Source organism: Sus scrofa, chromosome 18 (assembly GCF_054392235.1).
Source record: "Sus scrofa isolate SSC_HxYL_T2T_F1_AM1 chromosome 18, Sscrofa_HxYL_maternal_Yorkshire_Landrace_v2.0, whole genome shotgun sequence".
Lineage (NCBI taxonomy): Eukaryota > Metazoa > Chordata > Mammalia > Artiodactyla > Suidae > Sus > Sus scrofa.
The window spans coordinates 9,457,434-9,478,428 of record NC_139400.1 but is presented as its reverse complement, the minus strand read 5'-3'; the positions used below and the strand labels follow the sequence as shown (position 1 = coordinate 9,478,428).

The 20,995-nt window shown below is 52.4% G+C and overlaps 1 protein-coding gene across 10 annotated transcripts in view; it reads left to right on the top strand.

Moving 5' to 3' along the window:
• Positions 1 to 20,995, top strand: part of DYNC2I1 (dynein 2 intermediate chain 1) — a 46,899-nt gene that overhangs the window by 14,340 nt on the left and 11,564 nt on the right. For 9 of the 10 annotated variants that reach the window (XR_014833377.1, XR_014833380.1, XR_014833376.1 and 6 more), the window contains exons 6-16: positions 3,142 to 3,197; positions 4,366 to 4,420; positions 8,820 to 8,897; positions 9,753 to 9,969; positions 11,368 to 11,470; positions 12,800 to 12,929; positions 15,681 to 15,792; positions 16,262 to 16,350; positions 17,097 to 17,226; positions 18,599 to 18,771; positions 19,390 to 19,552. Coding sequence is in view for 4 of the 10 variants with exons in the window: in XM_021079027.2 (XP_020934686.1) it covers positions 3,142 to 3,197; positions 4,366 to 4,420; positions 8,820 to 8,897; positions 9,753 to 9,969; positions 11,368 to 11,470; positions 12,800 to 12,929; positions 15,681 to 15,792; positions 16,262 to 16,350; positions 17,097 to 17,226; positions 18,599 to 18,771; positions 19,390 to 19,552 (1,306 nt within the window). In the remaining 6 variants the exon portion in view is untranslated. The remainder of the gene's footprint in view (positions 1 to 3,141; positions 3,198 to 4,365; positions 4,421 to 8,819; positions 8,898 to 9,752; positions 9,970 to 11,367; positions 11,471 to 12,799; positions 12,930 to 15,680; positions 15,793 to 16,261; positions 16,351 to 17,096; positions 17,227 to 18,598; positions 18,772 to 19,389; positions 19,553 to 20,995) is intronic. The other variant, XR_014833381.1, reaches the window with a different exon arrangement.

Below are 20,995 nucleotides of genomic sequence, written 5' to 3'. Positions count from 1 at the left end.
TCCTTAACCCGTTGAGCAGTAACGGGAACTCCTTTGTCTGCATTTTGACTCGTTGTTTTAATGACATGTGCCCCCTCCAGTTTTCAGTTAGGGGTGGGGAGGGCATGGTTGAGTGTAACCCATGCAACGCAGGGTCTCCAAGTTGCGCACCAGGGCTGACTTCTCTAGTGGGGGAGTCCAGCCTGACGTGCAGCTGCGCGCCTGCACCCCGCCCTGCTCCTGGGTCTAGGCACACAGCGGTCCGTCTCTGTGAACGTTGTTTATGGTGCAGGAGCCTCCTAAGCAGCCCCCACAGTGTGGACCAGGAATCTGGCGACAGGCGGCCCGCCCTGGCCGAGTCGCCTGGTCCAGGCGCTTCCACTGCTTGGTCTTCTTTTCCACTTAAATGTAATTCTGATAATTGACCTGATTGCCTTTTCTCCTTTCGATCTAGATGGCCACTGAATCATAGTTTTCTCCTGCGTAGCACTGCCGAGTTCATTCTTTTTCCATTCCACTCTATTTTATAGACCTATGCCAGACTGTTCTTCCTGTTTAACCTGTAATTATACTTTTTTCTGCTTGATTTTGGAAAGGTTTTTTTTTTTTCTTTTTATGGCCACACCTGTGGCAAGGAAAGATTTATTTTTATCTCTTATTTTTATTTTTTGGCTTCTTAGGGCTGCACTCGCAGCATGTGGAAGTTCCCAGGCTAGGGGTTGAATCGGAGCTGTAGTTGCCGGCCTACACCACAGCCACAGCAATGCCAGATCCTTGACTCACTGGGTGAGGCCAGGGATTGAACCCGCATCCTCATCAATGCTAGCTGGATTCATTTCCGCTGAACCATAACGGGAACTCCCAGGAAAGAATTTTTTTTTTTAGTACAGGAAGAATAAAAAGAAAAACCAAGAAAAAATTACCCATGATCGCAAACTCAGAGAGAGTCTATTCTGTGATGTGTTTGTATTTCCTTGCAGTCCGTTGCCATGAACTTTCTAAATATGCAAAATTGGAAATAGTGCTAATTTTTCTTTTTATTCTGGGAAATACTTTTTTGTTGTTGCTTTTTCGGGCCACACCTGCAGCATATGGAAGTTCCCAGGCCAGGGGTTGAATCGGAGCTGCAGCTGCCGACCTACACCACAGCCACCGCAACGCCAGATCCGATCCGTGTCTGTGACTTATATCACAGCTCATGGCAACACGTCTGTCTCATAACCCACTGAGCAAGGCCAGGGATTGAACCTGCATCCTCATGGCTATTAGTTGGATTCATTACCTCTGAGCCATGACAGGAACTCTGTGAGTCCCCCCCCCCCTTTTTTGTCTTTTTGCCTTTTCTAGGGCCGCTCCCATGGCATATGGAGGTTCCCAGGCTAGGGGTTGAATCAGCGCTCTAGTCACCAGCCTACCCCAGAGCCACAGCAACACGGGATCCAAGCCGTGTCTGCAGCCTACACCACAGCTCACGGCAATGCCGGATCCTCAACCCACTGAGCAAGGCCGGGGATTGAACCCGCAACCTCATGGTTCCTAGTCCGATTCATTAACCACTGAGCAACAACGGGAACTCCTTTTTTTTCTTTTGAGTACCACTTTTTTAATACTGGGACATGTAATAGCCTTCTGGTATTGTGTTGTGGTCATAACATTATTTATTTATTTAAAAATTTTTAAAGTATAGTTGATTTACAATGTTGTGTGAGTTTCTGCTGTATAGCAGAGTGACCTAGTCATGCATCTATGTACATACTTTTTCTCATTCTACCATCATGTTCTATCGGAAGAGATTGGATATGATTCACTGTGCTGTACAGTAAGAATACCTCATTTATTTATGAGTGACCTATTATTGAACAGGTCAGTAAGTTTTTGGTGTTATATATTAGTCTATGATGACAGATTGAAAATCTTAGTATGTGTCTGATTGTATTCAGGAATAATTTCTTAGAAGTAGAGTTGGAATTTTTTTTTTTTGTCTTCTTGCCATTTCTTGGGCCGCTCCCATGGCATATGGAGGTTCCCAGGCTAGGGGTTGAATCGGAGCTGTAGCCACCGGCCTACGCCAGAGCCACAGCAACGCGGGATCCGAGCCGCGTCTGCAACCTACACCACAGCTCACGGCAGCGCCGGATCGTTAACCCACTGAGCAAGGGCAGGGACGGAACCCGCAACCTCATGGTTCCTAGTCAGATTCGTTAACCACTGCGCCACGACGCGAGCTCCACGAGTTGGAATATTTTTAACGTTGTTACAGCTTTTGCTACCTGCTGCATTGCCCTGCATGCTAACTCTTCTGCTCTGTGCCTTTGATGGGTCCTCCCTGGTCTGGAGCCTCTGCCGTGGGGGGACCTGGCCCCTTCCCCTGTGTCCTTATCTTCACAGAGGGGCCTCATGCCCCTCCCTCACCCCAGTGCTTACTCAAAAGATGGCTCTTTGTAAACAACCTACCTTTGTATGTTGATTTTAAGTTTGTTTTTATTATTTTATTTTATTTTATTTTTGTCTTTTTGCCTTTTCTAGGGCCACGTCCTGTGGCATATGGAGGTTCCCAGGCTAGGGGTCTAATCAGAGCTGTAGCCGCCGGCCTACACCACAGCCACAGCAACGCAGGATCTGAGCCGCGTCTGCAACCTACACCACAGCTCACCGCCACGCCGGATCCTGAACTCACTGAGTGAGGCCAGGGATCGAACCCGCCACCCCATGGTTCCTAGTTGGATTCGTGAACCACTGCGCCACGCTGGGAACGCCTTTAATTTTGTTTTTAAAAATTCACTTAATTCAAGAGAAGCTCATTTAAATTTTTTCTAAGGGTGTGTGGATTTGTGAAATAGCCATTTTCCATACGTTTGAAAGCTTGTAGTTTTAAATGTATAAGGATCTAGTCCGATTTTCTGAAAATAATGCGAACTTGATCGGTATGTTTCTTTTGTTTAAGTAATATTACTGAGTAACACATACTCACTTTTCAGTGTACCCTGTTCCTCTCCTTACGTCAAGTACCGTATTTGCAAGATCGGCAGTAAAAGCAGTTAAGAGCCGCCCGTCCTGTAGATGCTGTTAACGTTTGAGTTCATAACTTGTTTGACAGAGCTTACTCGTTATGATTAACGATATACTAACCAGTGGCTTTGGAATTTTTTCTTTTTTTGAAAGGATGATGAACACAGAAATCGAGGCGCAAGTTCAAAGAGAGAAGGGATTGGCAGCCAGTAAGGAATGTTTTCTTTGGTCGATTATTATAGCTACAGCACGGTCTTCACAGAATGCTTTCACATGAGTTTTTCTTCTTGGGCCTAATTGTGGCCGTAATGAGAATAAATTAGAGATATGCTTCATTTACTAAATTATATATTTGGTAGAGTTGGGCCTGGACCCTTGTTATAAATTACTAGTCTTTTTTGCCTTTTGCATGTTCGCTCTTGCAGCATCGGCACATCGGCCCTCACCTGGGCGACCCTCCCGTGTGGGAGGGGAGAGCGTCTTTGGGGGGGGCTCCTGGGCACTTTTTGGCTTTTGGTTTCCACCCCCTAGTTGAGGACATACCCACAGACCTGCAGCCGGGGTACTGGCCCGGCCACTGCATGTCTACCTCTTCCTCGGGAGGTCGGGGGGTCCTTTGGCGCCTTCTTTTCTGGTAGAACATGGGTTTTATCAAGGATACAGATTAGGGTTTGTGTAGAGGCCCCCCTCCTTTGTATATGAGCCCTATAGCCTGCGATTTGTTCTTGACAACACCCGTATTTGCTAATTCTTTGTCACGGATCAGGAAAACTCAGGGGAAACGCCTTGCCCACATTCTTACAAGTGTGGGCAGAAGTTAGCACTTAACCCTGGGGTGTAGACTCCCAGATTTTGTCTTGCGCATTTGCTGGAACGCACGGTGTAGGCTTTTGAACCAGGTGCTGTATCGAATTGGTATGAATTTAAGTTCCAAAAATTGAGAATCCACTTGAAAATTTGAAAACCTTAGTTTTAGGTCCCAAGTAAACGTGATTAAAAAATAGAACATATTTCAAGATGAGTTTTCTCTTTGGAGTTATAAAGTAGCATTTGGGGTTGATTCTCCAATAAAATTATAAAAATGTTCTAGAACCCTTAGAACGACACAGAGTCACGTGCACACACAATTTTGTTAAGACAGTTTCGTCTCTCTACTAAAGATAGTTCCTATCTTGTATTCCTGCCGAAAGCGTAAAAATAGTTTAAAAAAAGCTTTGGTATTCATAGTTCCACTAAAGCATACTTTACGAATGTACCAACCTAGAGCCGTTCTTAATCATGTCAAATGCTGATCCCACCTTCACTGAGATATAAATGTGTTAATTTTCAGGTCTTCATTGAAATTTAACTTTGCTTCTGCTCGTCTTTGCTTCCTAGGCATGCAGAGAATTTAGCGAGGACTAGTGGAAAAGATAAAGACTCGAGAAGAAAGGTGAGACCCGTGACGCTGATTGTCCTGTGCGGGGTGCGAGGTCCTGATTGCAGGTGGGTATTTGAGAGGTCGTTCCAGGAGACACACTTCAGATGAAAAGACTCAAGTGGGTTGAAAGGCGTAAGGTGGGCAGGGGAAAGCAGCAGACACGCAGCCGCTGTGACAGCGCTGGAGCGATGGTGGTCGAGGCGAAGGGGGGGATGTGCAGTAATAAATGACTGACCGGCAGGAAAACGGCTCTGGTATAAATGCACACTCACTTCGCAGGAGAGCCCCCCAGAATTAAAGGGAAAAGCGGAAAATTCAGCAGGGATTGCAACTTGAGCATCCACTTCCGCTCAAATGGGCAGGATGACAGCATTTCATGCGAACGGATTAGACAATCTAGAGCAAAAGGCAACTCCTGGAAGATGCAAACGAGCGCAGTTGCCTCGAGAAGAACTAGAAAGTCTGAGCAGACAAGCAGTTGGGAAAACATTGCATCGGCGTTGAAAAATCTTTCCACAAAGGTGGACCCATCCCAGGCTCAGATGATCTCACGGGCAAATTCTGCGAGACATTTGTCGTTGAGACTGATGCTCTCGTAGCCCCACTGCTTACATAGTTGTTTCCTGTTCTGGACTCTGTGTGTGTGTGTGTGTGTACACACATGAGAAGCACACAGCAGTCAGGCAGTATCAGTGCACCATTACTCCCAATCTTTATTTTTTATACCGTCTCCATAATTATCACCAGAACTGTCTCCGTAATGACGATTTAATACCTCTGGAATGGTACACCGTGGTGGACACTACCAGCAGACCACTTCCTGGGGTTTTGTTTTGTTGTAGATCACGTGGCCAGCCGATCTTTGCTTTTGCTCCTTGTGGAGAATAACCTTTTGCTTCTCTGGTAATTGTCTGAAACACAGGGCTCTGAGAGAAGGGTCTTTAGCATCTTGTGCCTGTTTTTTTTTTTTTTTTTTTTCCCCACTGTACAGCAAGGGGGTCAGGTTATCCTTATGTTTTTTTTTTTTTTTAATTTTTTTATTTTGTCTTTTTTGCCTTTTCCTAGGGCTGCTCCCGAGGCATATGGAGGTTCCCAGGCTAGGGGTCCAATCGGAGCTGTAGCCACCGGCCTACACCAGAGCCACAGCAACATGGGATCCGAGCCATGTCTGCAACCCACACCACAGCTCACGGCAATGCCGGATCCTTAACCCACGGAGCGAGGTCAGGGATCGAACCTGCAACCTCATGGTTTCTAGTCAGATTCATTAACCACTGTGCCACAACAGGAACTCCTCTCGTGCCTGTTTTTGTGGGTCTTTATTCCATGCCCACACACAGAAGCACAGCAGTTTTCATAAATCAGGCCCTGGAGCATGTGTGGTTTTGATGGGGGGGGGTGTTATTCATTCTCCCCGGGCAGCGGTGGGTTCCCTTACTGTCTGGCCTCAGCCACACCTTAGAGAAGAGTCAGCCTTACAGAGTTTGTTCCCACACTCTTTTTTTCTTACCTTACCCTGTTTTTTTTTTTTTTTAATAATTTTATTTTTTGTGTTATAGTTGTTGACAGCGTTGTCAATTTTCTACTGTGTAGCAAAGTGACCCAGTCACACACACACCGACACATATGTGTGTATATACATTCTTTTTCTCACATTATCCTCCATCCTGCTCCATCAAAAGTGACTAGATATCTAAGCAGGATCTCATTGCTTATCCATTCCAAAGGCAATCGTTTGCCTCTAAAATATTAACCCCAGACTCCCCATCCATCCCACTCCTCCCCCCTCCCCCTTGGCAACCACAAGTCTGTTCTTCAAGTCCATGAGTTTCTTTTTTCTGTGGAACAGTTCGTTTGTGCCATATATTAGATTCCAGATAGAAGTGATATCATGTGGTATTTGTCTTTCTCTTTCTGACTGACTTCACTTAGGACGAGAGTCTCTAGTTCCATCCATGTTGCTGCAAATGGCATGATTCTGTTCTTTTTTATGGCTGAGTAGTATTCCATTGTGTATATATACCACATCTTCTTCATCCAGTCTTCTGTCAATGGGCATTTAGTTGGTTTCCATGTCTTGGCTACTGTGAATAGTGCTGCAGTGAACATACGGGTGCATGTATCTTTTTCAAGGAAAGTTTTGTCTGGATATATGTCCATGAGTGGGCTTGCTGGGTCATACGGTAGTTCTAGATTTAGTTTCCTGAGGTACCTCCATACTGTTTTCCATAGTGGTTGTACCAATTTACATTCCCACCAACAATGCAGGAGGGTTCCCTTTTCTCCATACCCCCTCCAGCATTTGTTATTTGTGGACTTATGAATGATGGTTGTTCTGACGGGTGTGAGGTGGTATCTCACGTATCTCATAGTAGTTTTGATTTGCATTTCTCTAGTAATCAGGGATGTTGAGCATTTTTTTCATGTGCTTATCAGTCATCTGTATATCTTCTTTGGAGGAATGTCTATCCAGTTCTTTTGCTCATTTTTCAATTGGGCTGTTGGTTTTTCTTTTTCCTTTGTGTGTGTGTGTGTGTGCTTTTTAGGGCCACACCTGCGGCATACGGAGGTTCCCAGGCTAGGGGTCAAATCGGAGCTACAGCTGCTGGCCTATGCCACAGCCACAGCAGCTCAGGATCTGAGCCACGTCGGATCTACACCACAGCTCACGGCAATGCCAGATCCCTGACCCTCTGAGCAAGGCCAGGAATCGAACCCGCATCCTTGTGGATACTAGTTGGATTCGTTGCTGCTGAGCTACAACGGGAACTTCAGAAAATATGTGTTTGTAATGTTTTCTTTCCGTCTTCCAGTTTTTTGGTAAGATTAGTATTGTTCACTAGAATTAGGTGAGCTCCATTCGTGACTTTTAGTTTTTTGACAGTCATCTTAGAAACATAAAATGAATTTTAATAATACATGTAATCCAACGTTTCTGAAATATTATTCTTTTAACATGTAACCAATAGAAAGAATTACCAGTGGGACATTTCATATTCTTTTTTTCACCAAAGGAGCAAAATATGGGCTATGTTTTCCCCCTGAGAGAGTTCGAAAGTGATCTGAACGTACTTACCCGCTGCTTTTGGCTTATGAGTGAGTCATATGTTTTCCAGCATCCACAGTGAATTTCTCTTGCCTCAAGTCTTCAGCGTTTATGGGGAGCTGAGTGGTTTTCTGGACATGGTGGGAAACCCCTCACTTTCCTCACGGTCGCACCCCGTGCTGTCCCCACTCTTCTGGACTGAATGCTTTGGGCAGGGACGGCCAGAACGTGCCTTCCTGGGCCAGGGACCGCAGCAGGACAGGCATCAGCTTCTCCCGTGTTGCTCCCTGGCACCAGGGAGAAAGCTCGCAGGTCTCCCCACTTCTCAGAGGAGGTTGAGGTACTTGCGTGACGTCTCCCCTCTGAGCCAGGACCCCGGATGCCTGCGCAGAGCTGGTGGGCCCTGCAGCTGCTGGAGAGCCTCTGTCCCCGCCGACCAGCCCTGCTCTGCCCCCAGCTCGGCCACCAGCAGGCCACTGCCGTGGAAGCTGGCCCTTCCACGCAATACGGGGCCTGCATTGCCTTGGCGCTGGGGTGGAGGAGCCCCAGCCTTGTGGTTGTCGCTCTGCATGTAAAGCCAGCGGGTCTGGGGAGAAGGCAAGCGACTCAAGAGACCCGATTCAGGCTGTCATCAGGGAGAAGTGTTGGAGGTGGCAGATCACTGGCCACTGGTGCCCCTTCTCCTGAACCGTCCACTTCTGGGGGCGGTCGCCTGTCTGAGCCGCCCTCCTAGGCCGGCCCTCCCTCCTCCATCCGCACACCCACCCTCCTCCTTGCCCGGGGAAGGTCGCCCCCTTCCGCTCCCCACCAGCCCCATCATGCCTGCAGGGTCACCTTGTTGTATTTCTTGGTCCCAAGCCCCTTGGGAGATTGGATGTGGGACGGAGGGGCTGCCCACCGTGGGCAGTGGGATCGGGTTTCCTTCTCAGACGCTTGTCTCCGAACTCGGAACTCCGGGTGCAGGAGGGGCGCACGGAGGGCGGTGGGGACTGGACTAGGGGTGGCAGTCGTGGGGGGTGCAGGAGGGGCGTGCGCAGGGCGGTGGGGGGCGTGGGCCGCAGAGACGCTGCAGTACAGCCCTGGGGGGGCTCGGGGTCCCAGAGGGCTCCTGATGTGTGTGCTGCGGGTGCCGTGTCTCCAGGAGCTAGTGCGAGGAGAGCAGAGACGGACAAGCAGGAAGCCTGGCGGGGGGGATCGTGCGTGATCCCTACGCCTGACAACAACAACAACAAAAAAGAAATGAAAAAAGAAAAAATTAGCACCATCAAATGAGTCTCAGAAAACATAAATTTATTTTCCCAGCCTATTTGCAAGGTTCCATTTATGATTGAACATTTTAATTACGTGTTTGATTTCTACCTCTAGGAAGTTGAAAAGGAAGACATTGATTTAGAAAGTGCTGGAGCTGATGAATATACAGCCAGTTTTGAGGATGATTTTGAAGTAGGTATAAAAATTAACATTTTTCTCATCTTAAGGATAATTTGTTCTAAAATCAGGCACCTAGTAGTTTTTTTCCCTGTTTTTTATTGCTGTTAGCACTCCATATCTGTTTTCTATAAAAAGTTGGCACACGTAAACCATTGCTTAGCAATATGATATAATTAAATGACTTTACAGTTTATTTTATTTTATTTTATTTTTTTTGTCTTTTTGCCATTTCTTGGGCCGCTCCCACGGCACATGGAGGTTCCCAAATTAGGGGTCTCATCAGAGCTGTAGCCGCCGGCCTCCGCCAGAGCCACAGCCACGTGGGATCCGAGCCATGTCTGCATCCTACACCACAGCTCATGGCAATGCCAGATCCTTAACCCACTGAGCGAGGCCAGGGATCGAACCCGAAACCTCATGGTTCCTAGTCAGATTCGTTAACCACTGCGCCACGCCGGGAACTCCCAAATGATTTTACAGTTTATTGTTAGTGCCTTGCAGTCAGAGACGTGTGTATACATGCATGTGCGTATATGCACACGTGTGCGTGTGCACTCTACCTGTGTGTCTCCATGGAGTACACGTGTAGTACATACGTTTTTGTGCACGTAACACCTTCTCAGCACAAACACGCTTGCACGCTGCTGTTGATAGAGCTCTCCGTGTATCTAGCACTAGAGACTGGGGCTCCTTTTTAGGGAACCAGGTGTGGCCGTTCACACAGATTTGTGGTTCAGTGACCGAAGTCCATGGGCTGTGAACCCCTGAGCCACACGGAGGCCTTTTGTCGGCATCACGCTGTTGGCTGTGTTTGGCTCTGGGTGCGCGTCTGTCTCAGAGGCTGCTGGACATCATTCCTCTTGGCAGGACTATGAGGACGACTTTGAGGTCTGTTCTGGGGATGATGTTGGCACGGACGAGCCCGAGTCAGGAGAAGCGGTGGAGGAGCTTCCCCCAGCCAGGAGGCGGGAGATTCAGGAGATTCAGAGAGCCATTCACGCGGAGAACGAGCGCATCGGCCAGCTGTCCTCGAGGCTGCTGGAGAAGCAGGACCAGCCAGTTCAAGCCAGGGGCCCAGGGCCAGGTACGTGAGAGGGTGCTGGCGGGAGCCACGCCCTTGGGCTGCCCATCCCGTGGGGTCCCTCCCAGCCCTTCTGCTCCCAGGACAGTGCTCAGAGCCTCGGTGATACGGCTGTGGGTGGCTGTCACCTCCTGGGAGCAGCTCCGGTTACCCCTGTGTTATCCGTCCACCGTCCTGTTTCTGACAAAGTGACAGTGTGAGGCTTGATGAAACGAACTGATGCGTGCAGGGCTGACGGGGGCGTCGGGCACACAGCGAGCACGGCGAGTGCTCCCTGTGGATCCACCACTGTCATCTGGTGGCCGGAGAGCGTTCGGTCCTGTGTCCCCTGTGGTCAGCCCCGGCTGTTGGGTTTTAGATCACACACCTCGTCCTGGCCCAGGGCAACGGGAAACTGTTAGATGAGCAGCTGGTTCCAGAGCAGTGACTTAGGCCTGCGTTTGGTGTCGATATTCTTCTGGAAGGTGGTTGTCTGCTTGGTCCCCAGCACTGGTGGCCGGGCGCATGAGCCCCGCTTCCCGGGTGCGTTCTTCTGGCCTCAGTCCTGTCACTTTCAACAGCGGCCAGTCTCCTCACTTCTAACGCTGGAGGGGACGTCAGGCGTTTCCTCCGAGGGTTTCTGTGGTGCTTCGCAGCTGCCAGGGTTCTCTGTGCAGGGACACGCACGATGCTCCGGCGTGGGGGGTGTTTGCTGGCCCAGATGTAGGCTGGCCTCGTGGGTCTGAACGAGCTCTGAGACAGGATGGCCGTGCTTCTTGCACGAGGCCACACACATAACCAAGAAGAAGAGAAGGCAGAGTAAGACTCACTTGCAGTAAGTCCGTAGACAAACAGGGCTTAGTCTGTGTGAGAGGCAGGGCAGGTGATGGAGGTCGTCTGCACGGGAGGCCGGGCACAGCTGCCCCCGTCCCAGTGCCCGCTTCGGCCGGCGGTCGCCCTCCCCTCCCCATGACCTGACGGAACCCCTGCCTGTGGCCGCCTGCGTTCTGGTTCTGACGCGGTGAGTGGCTGATCCAGCATCGACTTGCACCTGCTTTTCTTTTTCAGCTGTTTTGCGTGTTCACATCTCAACCCCCTTACACGGGGTACATTCTGCGGGGGCTGCGGAGAGCGGGGTGGGAGTGGAGGACCGCCTCTTATATGTACGGTGAATACGTCGGCAGGCGGGGTGACCGGCGCGTACGTAGCACGTTCTGCCGTGTTGCCCAAAGTTTGACGGAACTCGGAAGTGGTTCCCGTGAGTGCTTGGTCCCCTGTCGCCATAGTTGCGTGTGAAGGCCTCACTGAGCACAGTTTGTACGCTTGGTTCTAATTGTTTTGCTTGATTTATTGTGCTTGAAAGAACTATTTCAGTTTCACAAAAATAGCTTTTTTTTTTTTTTTTTTTTTTTTTCTGTACAGATGCAAACAGTTCCCCTTCCAAGACCCCTGTTTGTGGAATTTTCGTGGATTTTGCAACAGCCTCACACCGTCAAAAGAGTCGGACTCAGGCCCTTAAGCAAAAGTAGGTGTATTTGGAAATTGGCAGAAGGCAGTGGAGTGGTCATACACTTTTCTTCAACATACCTTTTGTTTCTTTTTTCTTTTTAGATCCTCACCTGCGGCATATGGAAGTTCCCAGGCCAGAGGTCGAATTGGAGCTGCAGCTGCCGGCCTACACACCACAGCCACAGCAATGCTGGATCCTCAACCCACAGAGAGAGGCCAGGGATTGAACCTGCATCCTCACGGATACTAGTGGGGTTTGTTACCACTGAACCATGACGGGAACTCCTTCGACAAACTTTGAAAAAGTAGTTTTTCGTTTTGTTTTCCCTGCTGACACTCAGGCGCTTTATTTAACCTGTGCTCTGTTTCCTGTGTCCAGAGGTTGTGTTGTGGGTGCAGGTGTGTCATGCTATAGCAAGGACCCCCGGCCCTAGCATTTGGGTTCATTCTTGGAGGCCCTGGGAGTGAGGCTGGCGGCTGGAATCATGAGCAGCAAGCGGCCTGGCCCACCCTGCACCTGCGTGGCTGAGGGTGGTGGCACTGTGCAGAGCCAGTCCTCTGTATCTCAGATGAGGAAGCTGGAGTGTTTGTGAGTCGAGTCCCCAGTTGGCCTGCGGTCGGGGGCCCTGGTCTCTGGGCCTCCTCATTGGCACCCTTGGTGCCACAGGCCAGTTACATAGACAGGGAGACGAGGCTCCAGGGCAGCCTCTGGTGATGGAGGGATGCGCCATGAACCGCCAGGGCCGCCAGACATCAGAGCCCCACTCGCCTTACTGAGACCTCAGAAATTTGCAAAAATTCACAGAGGCCTGAAAGTGCAGGACAGAGTCTCCGCCCACGGTCTGATGTGCTGACCGGATTCGCTCTGGGCATAGATGCAGGGTTCCACCCACGTGGGCCTGGGTTGGGGGGGGTCCTCCGGACTCCACTGGGGAGGGGGTGCAGCAGATCTCGAGAGTGGGACGTGATGGGGGTGGGGGCAGTGCGTCTGCATTGACGGGAACTGGGGTCTCCTGACCCTCCACCAACTGTGTCAGCACATGCTCCTCCTGTTTTGTACCCGATGGAGGCCAGGCGGCGGAGCGGGAGCGCGATCCTTGTCCGTGGGTGGAAGGATGGAAGCAGGCAGGCGGGACTGGGGGCCCGAGGGGGCCGGCGAAGTACAGTCATGGGGTAGAGCCCCGTGGCCACACTGGGCCCCACACCAGCTCCCGTCGTTAGGGACGGTCACGCTTCAGACCCACACCCAGGCGGCGTTCCCAAGGTCGCCGAGATCCTGCTGCCGCCACCGCCCCAGCCGCGTTGTTCAGGTGACACGCTTGTTTCCCCCCCCCCCCCTTCGCAGGACGCGCAGCACCAAGCTGCTCAGGCTCATCGACCTAGACTTCTCGTCCTCCTTCTCCCTCTTGGACCTCCTGCCCGTGAGCGAGTATGACAGGTACATCAGGAGCTTCGGGAGGAAAAACACCAAGCAGGTGGGTGCCCGGCTCACAACCAGGCAACAGGGCGCGGGGCAGGTGCAGTGCCATGTGTGTCATGGGATGTTGGAGCCGGGGTGGCTGGGAAGGACACAGCCCCCAGGGCCAAGGCAGGGCCCCCCCCAACCTGTCCTGGCCCCTAGCGGAGGCTGTGCAGGCGGCCTCGGTGCCACAGCCTGGCCACAAGGCCGGACCCGATGGCTCCCACGCTGAGCGCCGTGGCCCCGTGCCACAAAGTCACCAGATGTCATGTCTGCTCACTTGGTCAGGTCCCTTTGGGCTCGTAGCCATCGTGCAGGTGCTCCGTGTCCGGGGTGGAAGCTGACATTCCCCTGACTCCCCAGACGCTGGGCTCCTCTGAAGTGTCCCTCCCGCCTGGTCCATCCACTCCCCTCACCTCTCACGTCTTTCTGTGCCAGGACCCTGCTCCCCTGCCTGTGTGTCCCCGTGTAAAGCCTTCCTATCACCTGTTTGTATCCCCTGTACCTGACCAGGTCCCATCACCTGTCTGTGCATCCCCCGTACCCCACCAGGTCCCCATCACAGTCTGTGTGTCCCTGTATAAAGCCTTCCTATCACTTGTTTGTATCCCCCGTACCTGACCAGGTCCCATCACCTGTCTGTGTGTCCCCCTTCCCTCACCAGGCTGTTGTCACCCACCTGTCTTTCTCCATTACCTGGCTTATGGGATCCCTGCCCCTCCTCTCATCTGCCTGCCTGCCTGCGGCTGCGTCCGTGGCCCGTTCTTAGGTAAATTAGGTGACCCCTCCCTGATGGCTAACCCTGAGGTCCCCCGGCTCCAGGTTGCTACAGCCGGTCTCTCACTGTAGCATTGTGTTCCCTGCAGTATCTCCAGTCATTGAGCACGTGACAGCCAACCTCCCACGGTGGAGAAGTGTTCGCGTCAGGGTCCCCGCTGACATTTCTGTTATGTCCCCGCCGTGTCGTCTGTCCACACGCTCTGGGGCATATTCAGTCCCCGGTCCTTCTATGGGAAGAAGGTCACAGGAAGAAATTTAGGAAGCTGACCAGTTAGTCTTGGCTTTATAGGCTGGCTCACTCTCACCTTGAGCAGCTTATCTAACTGCTGTTTCCCTCATCTCGGAGCTATGAGTTACGGTCAAAACTGTCTTTACTGAAGCTTACATCTTTTTGAAACGAAACAAAACAAAACAAAACAAAACTGTCTGGTTATGCAAAGCCACTGCGTTCTAAGAGAATAGGATGCCAGTGGCCCAGGTAACAGTATTTTCAAACCAGAGCTGAATTGTTTGATGTGACTTTTTAAAAACAGTTTCAAAATTGAGGCTCGGAGTGCCCATTGTGACACAGTGGAAACGCATCCAACCAGGAGCCATGAGGCTGTGGGTTCAATCCCCGGCCTTGCTCAGTGGGTTAAGGATCCGGCGTTGCCGTGAGCTGTGGTGTAGGTTGCAGACACAGCTTGGATCTGGCGTGGCTGTGGCTGTGGCGCACGCTGGTGGCTACAGCTCTGATTCAACCCTTAGCATGGAAACCTCCATATGCTGCAGATGCAGTCCTGAAAAGCAAAACAAAAAACAAAAAAAAAAAAAAGAAAGAAAGAAATTTAGGCTCATATTTATCAAATGTTTCAGATATAAGCAATCTTTGCATGATTGTTATTATGCCATGATCCTTTGTTCTTTTTTTTTTTTTTTCCATTTCTTGGGCCGCTCCCACAGCATATGGAGGTTCCCAGGCTAGGGGTCAAGTCGGAGCTGTAGCCACCAGCCTACGCCAGAGCCACAGCAACACAGGATCCAAGCCGCATCTGCGACCTACACCACAGCTCATGGCAACGCCGGATCCTTCACCCACTGAGCGAGGCCAGGGATGGAACCCGCCACCTCATGGTTCCTAGTCGGATTCGTGAACCCCTGCGCCACGACGGGAACTCCCTTTTATTTATTTATTTATATTTCTTTTTTTTTTTTTTAAATTGAAGTATAATTGATTTACGATGTCGTGTAAATTTCTGCTGTACAGCAAGGTGGCTTACTCAGATATAGATTCTTTTGCCTATCGTTATGGTTTATCGCCGGATATTGAATATAGTTCCTGTGCTCTCCAGTAGGGCCTCGTCGCGTATCCATCCTGTGTATACTAGTTGGCATCTGCTGATCCCAAACTTCCAACCCCCGCCCCGTCCCCAGCAACCACAGGTCTGTTCTCTGTGTCCCTGTTTGGTGGAAAGACGCATTGGTCTCCTACTTTAGATTTCACCTATAAGGGCTGTCGTGAATTTTTCTTTCTCTGTCTGACTGACTTCACTCACTGTGGCCCTCTCGAGGCCCATCCATGCCACTGCAAATATGCCACGATACTTATTTTTGATAAAGGCAACGAGACTGTAGTTACTAACTTTAAAAGGGTTCGTTGTTTAGGAGTTCCCGTCGTGGCGCAGTGGTTCACGCATCCGACTAGGAACCGTGAGGTTGCAGGTTCCATCCCTGGCCTCGCTCAGTGGGTGAAAGATCCGGCGTTGCCGTGAGCTGGGGTGTAGGTCACAGATGTGGCTCAGATCCCGCGTGGCTGTGCCTCTGGCGTAGGCCGGTGGCTACAGCTCTGATTCAACCCCTAGCCTGGGAACCTCCACATGCCGCGGGAGTGGCCCAAGAAATGGCAAAAAGACACACACACACAGTGTTCATGGTTTGTCTTTTCAGTGACAAGAAAGCGCTCTGAGGTTGGGCCCCAAGCTAACTCTGGCACCCATTTGTTTTCAAGGCCTACGTTCAGTGTAATGAAGATCGCGTGGAAAGGGACGCCCAGACTGAGGAGGTCGAGACCCGGGAGGTGTGGACTCAGCACCCAGGGGAAGGCGCAGCCGTGTCTGGGGGTAATCCGCTTTCTGCCGGCCCCCTTGGAAGCTGTGTTTAGCTCCTTTCTTGTTCCAAATTTCCAGCTCTAAGTGCAGCTTCCAGACATTACGTCCAGATGGAGGGAGGCTCCCACAACCCGCAGGGCTCTGCTCACTCGATTCTGCTTGTTCTTTACGTGCCGAATCCTGTTTCACTCGTGGTTGTTCCCGAGGAATTCCTTCTGTTTCTCCTTCATCGGGGAAGCCTCATCTTAAGAAAATAATGCATCTGCATGTAATGTGTCCATGATAAACCGATGCTTGAAGGAGGAGGAGTCTGTTTACAGACTTCGTAGCAGCGGTTGTTTTTGAGGAGCCGGGAGTAGATGTGGACAGTGAGGGGGGAGGCAGGAGGCAGGGCTCTGGCTCCCTCTCTCCTCGCCCTTCGAGGTACGGGACACATGCCCGGAGAGCCCGCCTGCTTGGTTTTACAGGATTTCTTTTCTAGGGAGTGAGCAGAGCAACCCCTGTGACGGGGCCATCGTCCCGAAGGTCGACACGCCCCGGCTGTCCAGCTTCCTCCGGGCAGCCTGCCAGGTATGTACTGCCGGGGGCTGGGGAGGGGGCGCAGGGGCCCCAGGGCTTCTGTTGCTGCAGATGCTGTTGAGGCGTTTGGATCCTGGACCTTTCGGTGGCTTGCTCCTCAATTGCAGCCCATGAGCAGGATGGGGTGCTGTGCGGGTGTCCCCCTGCTTCCCTCTTCCTTCCAGAGGAGCTGGAGGGGCCACTCTCTCCCCCTCCCGTTATTTTTATTTTTATTTGTCTTTTTGCCTTTTCTAGGGCTGCTCACGCGGCACATGGAGGTTCCCAGGCTGGGGGTCCAATCGGAACTGTAGCCACCGGCCTACACCAGAGCCACAGCCACGCGGGATCCGAGCCGTGTCTGCAACTTACACCACAGCCAGATCCTTTATCCACGGAGCGAGGTCAGGGAGGTCAGGGATCGAACCTGCAACCTCATTGTTCCTAGTCGGATTCGTTAACCACTGCGCCACAGCGGGAACTCCCTCCCCTTCCTGTTATTTTCAGCAACATGCTTGCTCTGAAGAGTGACATCCAGGGTTAACTAATGGCTCCCCCACGGACCCAGTGGAACGCCACTGATGGTGCCTGCTGTTGGGCGGAAAGAGCAGTGTCACTTCTTTCTGCTTTATGGTGTCTTGGCCTTGGAAGCTATTTTAAGAAATGGAGACGATTAGGTGGCGATGTGTGCTTTCGGCTTTGTCTCGTCCACTGAGTCCCTTGAAAGTCTGGCGAAAGCACCGTTCACGTGTCTTCGACAGGTGATGGCGGTTTTGCTGGAGGAGGACCGCGCGGCAGCCGGGCCGAACTGGACCCCGCTGGCACAGGAGGGCACCCTGCCATTCAGCGATAGCTGCGCCCCGCTGAACACCAGCCTGCCCTTCCTTCAGCGTAAGTGCCGAGCTCGGTTGTGCGTTTAGATCTGACACTAGACCTTCGTGTTGCGACAGCGAGCTTGACGGTCACGTCCTGTGTTCACACCAGGGGGTTCCTGGACGGACTGGCACCACGCACGGCTGGCTTTTCCCGTGAGCATGCGTGGTACAGCCGGGCTGAGCACTCGTCGTGGGATGATTTGGGGGGGGCGTGCCGTGATGAAGTGAATATGCGTGTTCAGTCTTCAGAGTTCAGTTGATCTGCGGTGACAGAGCGTGCAGTGCCCCCCAGGCGAAGCCCCTGTCATCACAGAGAACGTGCAACTGCATGTGATTGTGTCAACTAAACACACTGCGTTTGCAGGACCGAGTGTAAACTTCTTAAGATAGTTGCCTCTTGGCTTTTTTTTTTTTTTTTTTTTTCTTTTGTCTTTTTGCCATTTCTTGGGCCGCTCTTAAGCATATGGAGGTTCCCAGGCTAGGGGTCGAATCAGAGCTGTAGCCACTGGCCTACACCACAGCCACAGCCACACGGGATCCAAGCCGCATCTGCAACCTACACCACAGCTCACGGCAACGCCAGATCCTCAACCCACTGATCGAGCCCAGGGATCGAACCCACGACCTCATGGTTCCTCGTCGGGTTTGTTAACCACTGTGCCACGACGGGAATTCGCGAGCCTGGGTTTTTCTGTGGGCTGTGGTAGAGAGCGCTGAGGTAGTGGAAGGAGACCAGGATGGCACGTGTTCGCTGTCTGAACCTGAGCTCAGAGGGAGTGACCCTGACCTTCAGTGTCCACCCGACGCCGTTGTCACTAGGAAGCACATGCAGTGCTGGCTGCCCGCTCATTCTTCCTTGGGTCCCCGGTGTCTCCAGTGTCCCAGGATGGGCAGACAGAGTGGACAGGCAGGCCGACAAATCCTGCGTCTAGGAGTAGACCAGGCAAGGAGGATGGATGGTATCTGAAGACCAGGCCTTCAGGAGGAGGGTGGAAACTCCGAGAGACTTACTTCTTTGTTACGCTGAAATGGATCTGAATAGCCTTAAGTCTGTTAATATGACACAGGTTCCGGCAGAGCAGTAGATGCAGAAGCACTGTTCTTAGAGTCCCTATGATGGCTCAGTGGAAACAAATCTGACTAGTATCCACGAGGTTGCAGGTTCGATCCCTGACCTTGCTCAGTGGGTTAAGGATCCGGCTTTGCTGTGAGACATGGCTCAGATCCCGCGTTGCTGGGGCTGTGGTGTCGGCCGGCAGCTACAGCTCCAATTGGACCCCTAGCCTGGGAACCTCCATGTGCTGGGGTGTGGCCATAAAAAAAAAAGCAAAAAAAAAAAAAAAAAAAAAAGAACAAACATTGAAACACTGTTCTTATCTTACTTTTAGACCGAAGAGTGTGCTGCCTGCATGCCTCTCAAGTTCATAGGCGGACGGTGGTGTCCGTCCACGGGCTGCCTGGCAAGGCCGTCTCGCCCCTGCTGGACAGCAGATACGTGCTCTGTGTGTGGGACATCTGGCAGCCCTCGGGGCCTCAGAAGACCCTGATAAGCGAGTCAGAGGTACAGCTCGAGCGTCATGGGTTTAACTAGAGGAAGGACGAGTGGCAAGGAGGCCACTTCCAGGGTCACTTGTCTCCGTCTGGCCGCCTTCAGCTGTGTGCGGGGTAATGGGTACAGCTCTTGGCTGGAGGCACCAGCTCACCTGGGGGCCGGGTCACCAGCCTGGCAGGCCCCCGGGAGTTAGGTGGCAGCTGCTGGGAGCTTAATGGAAACACTGGCGCCCTGCAGCCCCGGGGCCCTGGAGGTGTGCGCCTGGCCGGTACCGTTTGGGTCATACAGGTATTAGAGGTTTGGTTCTTAACCTGCCTGAGCTTTTCTGACCCCTGGCCTCGTGCTTTTCCAAGCCCCTAGGTCACGGGGCTGCTGTAGTTTTGGGGCCCTGAAGCGACTGGATGTAGGGTGTCTATAAAATGGCAAGAGGTGGCTTGGCTGACCTGGGCTGGCCGCGGGCTGAGCGGAGGTGCCTGGCGCCCGTCCCGTGACGGCCCCCTTCTGTCCCCCGAGCGAGGGGCCCCTCAGACGTGTCCTGCTCACTGCATCCCTCGGCTTCCAGGTGCAAAGTCTGCGGAGCACCAGTGCCTCGACTTCCCAGTCTCAGCTTTCCGCGCATCTTTCTAGGTCACGTGCTGCTGCTTTAGCCCCTTGAAAGCCTGTTTGCTGTTTGCCGGAACCGCGCATGGCTCGGTGGTCGTGTGGGATCTGAGAGAAGATTCCAGGATCCATCGTTACGTGAAGCTGAGCGAGGGCTTCTGGACGTTCAGGACCCCAACTTTTTCCACGGGTCGGTGACACTGCCCGCCGGCCCTGGGTCTGAGCTGAGAGCACAGGGGGCCTTTGACAAACAGGGGCCCTTCCAGGCGACACCCTTCCTGCTAAATCTAGAGGTTCGCACCTCGTGAGATGACGCCCGGTTCTAAATCAGCCCGAGGCGTGGCGGTGTGTGTCCTGGCGGCCAGGAGAGGAGAAACGGGGTCGAAAGGAGCCAGAACCACTGGATCTGCACCCCCCTCCCCCCCGCCCACCCTGCCCTGCGCCTTGTTAGACTCGTGTGAACACTTCATGCCATGTGGCTGCAGCCACAGCCTAGCACAATCACAACCACAGCTACAGCCACAACCACAACCAAGCACTGCCACCCCCCCCCCCCCCCAGCTTACCAGTGCGTGGAGGTGTTCTGGGGCTTTCTGCCAGTGCTTGTTCAGGGCCCGTTCCGACCCACCTCCCAGCGCTCCGGGAGGCATGTCCCCCGTTGCGGTGACTGCGAGGCGGGGCCTGCGCTCGTCCCCAACCGTCCTCTCCCCGTCCTGCTCCCTGGTCCTGCTTGGGAACCCCCACCCCATTGACACCGTGCACCACGTCTCCCTCCCAGGACCCCACGCCCGGTTCTGCCTGTGTTCTTGCTCTGCCTCAGATGGCAGGAGACCTCGGAGCCTGGCTTCTCCCCGGGAGTGAGAGGCGCCTGCGGTCCAGGGCCGTGCGCGTCGGAGCCCCCCTCCTTTGCGCAGCCAGGTTGCTCGTGGGCCCCAGGGGTTCCCCGCCAGCTGGTCCATGGGCTTTGGGTCAGTCCCATTGCCGGCGGTCAGACCAGAGCCTGCGCCACGCGGGCCCGGCTGTCCCAGCCTCTCTGCCCCCTGCCCCTCTGGTGGGTGCCCAGCATGTCTCACGGTTGTACTTGGCGCTCCTGCGAGGACGCAGGACATGGAGCATCTCCAGGTGCTTATTTGCCGTCCGTCCATCTGTCTGCAGTGGGGCATCTGCTTAGGTGGTCGAAACTTGTCAATTGATTTGTTGCTCCTTGTCGTTGCGTTTCAAGAGTCTTGGTGGGTTCTGGGTCCAGAACCGTGTCCCTCGTGGGGGGCTTGTCTGCCCCTCCCCAGGTAGTCCTCCAACCCTCTTGTCCTGCTCACTCGCACAGGGAGTGCGTATCGCTTTATGTCTGTGCGTGTATCTGTGTTTTGTGCATAAGAAAGCAAGGGTTTTTTTTTTTTTTGTTTTTTTTTTTTTTTTGTCTCCCTTTGGGGACACAGTGACCACTGTGGAGAATGTCTGAGTTGGCAGGTGCCCGACTTGTTGGATGCTGTTAGAAAAGATATCTTTTATGAATGTACCTTCGTAACTGCTGCTGCTATTGCTGATTAACCCGTGCAGTCACCACCACATTCAGAAACACTAAAGCTCTTTCAGCTGTTTTTTTTTTTTTTTTTTTGTCTTCTATTTATTTATT